This window comes from Berghia stephanieae, chromosome 14, assembly GCF_034508935.2.
Source record: "Berghia stephanieae isolate SIO BIC M18660-M18661 chromosome 14, UCSD_Bste_1.3, whole genome shotgun sequence".
Taxonomy (NCBI): domain Eukaryota; kingdom Metazoa; phylum Mollusca; class Gastropoda; order Nudibranchia; family Aeolidiidae; genus Berghia; species Berghia stephanieae.
The window spans coordinates 24,133,436-24,138,435 of NC_088373.1; the positions used below are offsets into that span (position 1 = coordinate 24,133,436).

Consider the following 5,000-nt stretch of genomic DNA (forward strand, 5'->3'; position numbering starts at 1 on the left):
TTATCTGTTTCGTATATTAAATTGAAGCTTACAGTCATTTTCACATTGTCATTTATATTTCAAACGAACATGGAGCACTTTTAGGCATCACAATTTTACAATTACAGAATTACTCAATGGAAGTGTATAATTTTTTCATCCTGGCGTAGACTCTAGCTGGAATGAGAATAAAAACATTTAACTTGAGAAATGAAACAGTTGCATCGGCATGAGAATTGGACATTTTTTTTCGACCTGAGAAGTGAATGTTTTCTTCGACCTAAGAGGTGAATGTTTTTTTCGCCCTGAGAAGTGGATGTTTTTTTCGCCCTGAGAAGTGGATGTTTTTTTCGACCTGAGAAGTGAATGTTTTTTACGAGCACTTTTTTGATGCACTGATGGCTTCAGCATCAACTTTTAAAAAATTTATTTATTATTTTAATATATAATTTCAAAGAAGCAAAAAGATAAAGGGCATCTAACCTTTTGACCGTTGTCAGAGATAGAAGTCTATGTGCTCTAGTCGTATGATACTCGCTTTCGGATCGGAAGGTCCTGACATCGAGACCCGCTGGGCACATAATTGAGTCCTTGGAAAAAGGCTCTTTACTCAACATTTTCTCATTGTCCTCAGGTGTAAAATGAGTACATGGCCTTTAACAGCATTGTCTCTGTCGGAAAAGTTAAATATAGTATTATCGCCTAACAGGCGTCACGTCTCGTTCTACAAGTTACGTGTTTCTGTTGGTCAGGTACCGGTTGTAAAGCACTTTGAGCACGTTTAGTGGATATTGCACTATATATACAAGCTCAAGTTTTTTTTTCAACTCTAAAAGTGTGTATAATTTGTCATAATTATTTTAATGTTCCTTCCCCATCCTTTTGTTTGTTTTTTAGATGATATAAGCTACGCAAAGCCCGATGAGATGAACGGGAGACCCCAGTGAGTAAAAGTCTTATTTATTTCTTTTTTTTAAAAATGATTTGTATTGGGGTTTTTTCTCAGCAGGCCACAGCAGTGTTTGAAGTGTTTTTAGCTGAAGATCAAAGGAAATCACTTAAGCAAAATAGAGAAGAATACAGGGCAGAAATCCACATGTGATGAATTAGAACAGGGCTGGTTATTCAGGAAAACTTTGCATATTTTTACTTATTTGCCTATCTATATTAGACCTATATTTTAAACATTTAATGTGGTTTATAATCAATTTTATATGATGTGTAAACCGATTGATATTCTTCTATTTTAAAAAAGAATATAAATTTTTAATTATAGTCTTTGGAAAGGGATGTTTGTTTGTTTATTTATTTATTTATTTTTTATTTTATTTTTCATTTATTTATTTAATTTTATATATTTATTTATTCATTTATTTATTTATTTATTTATTTATTTATTTATTTATTCATTTATTTATTTATTTATTTATTTATTTATTTATTTATTTATTCATTTATTTATTTATTCATTTATTTATTTATTTTTTTATTTATTTTTTATTTTATTTATTCATTTATTTATTTAATTTTATATATTCATTTATTCATTTATTTACTTATTTATTTATTTATTTATTTATTCATTTTATTTATTTAAAATCTTTACTAATTATCATAATTTATTTTCTTATTATGATATTGGAAGATGTTAATTATTTACAAGTCTGACAGTGCAAATTGTTTGATTTCAATATTCCAATAACGATATAATCAAACCAACATAAAATATTACCCTTTACTTCTTCTTCTACTTTCAGCTTATCCCGCATTTTGCAGGGTTGCCATAATGAATGCCACATCTCCATGCATCTCTGTTCATAGCATCATCTTTCTCCAGGCCCAGTTCTTTCATATCGTCCTTTACTTTCTCCAACCATCTAGTCTTTTGGGGCATCCCTTTTTATCTCTTTTCGACTAATTGTATATCCAACACTTTTTTTCCCACGTACTCTCTCTCTCTCTCTCTCTCTCTCTCTCTCTCTCTCTCTCTCTCTCTCTCTCTCTCTCTCTCTCTCTCTCTCTCTCTCTCTCTCTCTCTCTCTCTCTCGTCTCTTAACATGTCCGAGCCATTTCAATCTACCTTATCTCATCTTTATTGTTACATTCTTCACTCCAGTCAACATTCTTCATTCCAGTCAACTTCAAATTCGTTCATTTCTCACACTACCCTTTACAACAACAACAACAACCATTAACATGTGCTTTGCATTCATCATCCATCCTGGTTTATGCTCTTGAGCATGTTGCCTGTCAGCTGTCTCCACGAATCACGATCCTCTGCAGTACGCATGAAATCTGTGTTGCTTTTTAAATCACATTTGGCCATTCTTAGGTTATTTAGATATGTAATTCTTTGTCTTCCTCTAGCTCTCTTTCCTTCGATCATCCCAGATGTTACCAATTTTTCTATTTCGCCTCTTCTCCACACATTTACCAGAAACCGTAACATCCTCTTTCTGATGGTATCGATCAACACTCTTCCCTTTCTCACCATCTCCAACACTTCCTCATTCGTATACCTGTCTCTCCATGATAGCCTCAACATTCTTCTATACATCCACATCTCAAATGCTTTGCGTTGTCAGACTTATAAATATTTGCACACACGTACATTAGAGATTTCACTTGTTTTGGAAACATGTTCTCATTCATGGTTATCCCCTTTTTTTCTATGCCATCCGAGGAGTAGGAAAGGTAGGATGTGACATAGTGTTGTTGTCCCTGGTATGACCACCCCCCTTATGGCATTTGTCATCAATGCTTATTTATTGGTGTCTCACCGTTTCAATGTGGTGTTATTTAGGGGTGAATAGAAAGCTAGAATGATCCTTACAGACCTGTCTACGATTACCAAAAGTTCGTAGAATTCCGCCATTTTGGCTCCAATTTCACAACTTCACGAGCTCTTTTCTAAGTCTTTAAAACTTGTTGAAAATGAATGTCTACGCCCTTTAAATGAAATTTTAGTCTGCGATAATTTTAGAAAATGTTATCCGTTCACCTTCCTTGGTACGGCATAAACTTAAAACAAATCTTTTGGCTACAAAATCAATTTCCAGCAGGTAAATCACCCCGATATATATAATACTGCTTTGAAATGATGAGTCCCATTTAATGAATGTCTTCCCCGTGGCCAAACATTTCCATTCTAATCTTTTAACGGTTTTACAGTAAGATTGATTCTAAGTGCATCATCCATTGCCTATTGTTGTTTAGAAAGCTGTAACTACTGCTATGCGATTCATGATTCAATACGAAATGTTGGGCGATTGTAAAATGGAACCATACATTTAACTCACTCAACTCGAACACCGACTATATCCGTAGTTTACCTGGGCTTACTTCTACCCCATTCTAATTTATTACATTTTTCTGAGACAAATTATAGGCGTAGTATCAAAGCTAATGTTTTTATTCTTTACATGTCAATAGTAGTTGAATAAAACTATCTATGTGCATGCTCATTTTTAATACATACTTTTCAATTTTGAAAAGAACAAAAATCTCTACGATTGAGTGAGTTAAGGGCTAATGATAATACCGCAAATTTGTCAAATATGTTTCCTATTTAACTGCCGGCCTACCGTGTTTCACAGTCTTCAATGAAGCAATATTCTTGCAGAGCGATTGATAAGGCTCATGGAGCCAGAACTTATCCTGAGCACTCTGGAAACACACAAATAGCAATTGCTTGTTACTCTTTGGATATGATGCCAGTCTATCTATCGCAAAGTACTTTCAACCACATCTACCAGGCCCAGCTAGCCAATCACTGCTGGGCGGACAGAGGGGATCAGAAAAAAAAGATCTCGACCTCACCCAGAATCGATCTCGGTCCCTTTGCTTGTGAGGCGAGTGCTCAACCAACTGTGCTAGCAGCACCAATATGTGAAGCAGTATACAAAATCTATTATATTACTCGCCTCAGGGTGCTGCACTGTACACCGTCTTCTTTTGAAAGACATTTTCTCGACATTTTCCCATATTTAATGAACGATTTTTAAAAAATGAAATATAATAAAAACAAAAAAGAAAAGACCCAAATAAAAAATAACAAACAAAGAAACAAAAAAATAAATTATTATTTAAAATGCAGACTATATTTGGAAATGTTTGGTCACATTAGATAGTTTTTTGGTAACAATTTGACCAATCAGCCTACAGCATGGCTCATCAACTCTGCAGCCTCGTTTTGGATTTGTGCAACTCACCACGTTTGTCCATGTGGTAGTTAGTGTGTTATTAATTATTTGCTGACCTATTTTACACATCAATGTGTCAACTCTATGTTTACAGTGTCGGTGTGTTCAAATGGATGCTGGATATAAATGTTCAGCTGTTTTTTTTCCTCTGTGTTGCAGACCTGCCAACTACATATCACATTTTGGCTCCAATTTCAGAATTCATGAGCATCTGGAAGTCATTAAAAACTATTGAAAATGAAAGTTGATGCCATAATTTCAAAGCCTGAGAGTCACTTGTTGATTTTTTAAATGAATTACAGTGACTACAATTTTTATATCCCAACAATTACGACTTCTTTTTTTCATTTTCAAGTTGGCAGATCTTAGTTACAAAATAATGACAGTTGTGGAATCAAAGTGACAGAGACATTTTTTTTCTTTTATAGACAATGAATCACAGAGGGAAATTGAATTTAAAGTTTTAGGTCAAAAATGTTTTGTTTTTTTTCTTTAAGTCAAGTATTTTTCATAAAGCAAACAAGAAAAAAAAAAAAAAGAAAAAGAAGAGACAAAAATTTAAAAGGAAATGGATTTAATCCGTTTTTGTTTTTTTGGGTTGGGGGGGGTGGGGGTGGGTATTTTTGGTTTTTCTTATCGAATTTCTATAAGCATAATTAACACACCTGCTAATAATTGTATTCTCATTTGGTCGAAAGAAAATGTAGGGTTTTTACTGGTGGAAAAATATCGTAGTCCTACTTATTTTCACCCTATTTGTTTTTCCTTTGTAATATTGTTTTTCTTCTGTGATTTAATTTCCCAAATTTTTTTAAATTG

The 5,000-nt window shown here is 33.4% G+C and overlaps 1 protein-coding gene across 2 annotated transcripts in view; it reads left to right on the forward strand.

Moving 5' to 3' along the window:
• LOC144960124 (uncharacterized) overlaps window positions 1–5,000 on the forward strand; it is a gene marked incomplete in the record, with an annotated part of 388,686 nt that overhangs the window by 374,809 nt on the left and 8,877 nt on the right. For both annotated transcript variants that reach the window (XM_078893101.1, XM_078893102.1), the window contains 1 exon segment: window positions 877–922. In XM_078893101.1, the coding sequence (XP_078749227.1) occupies window positions 877–922 (46 nt within the window).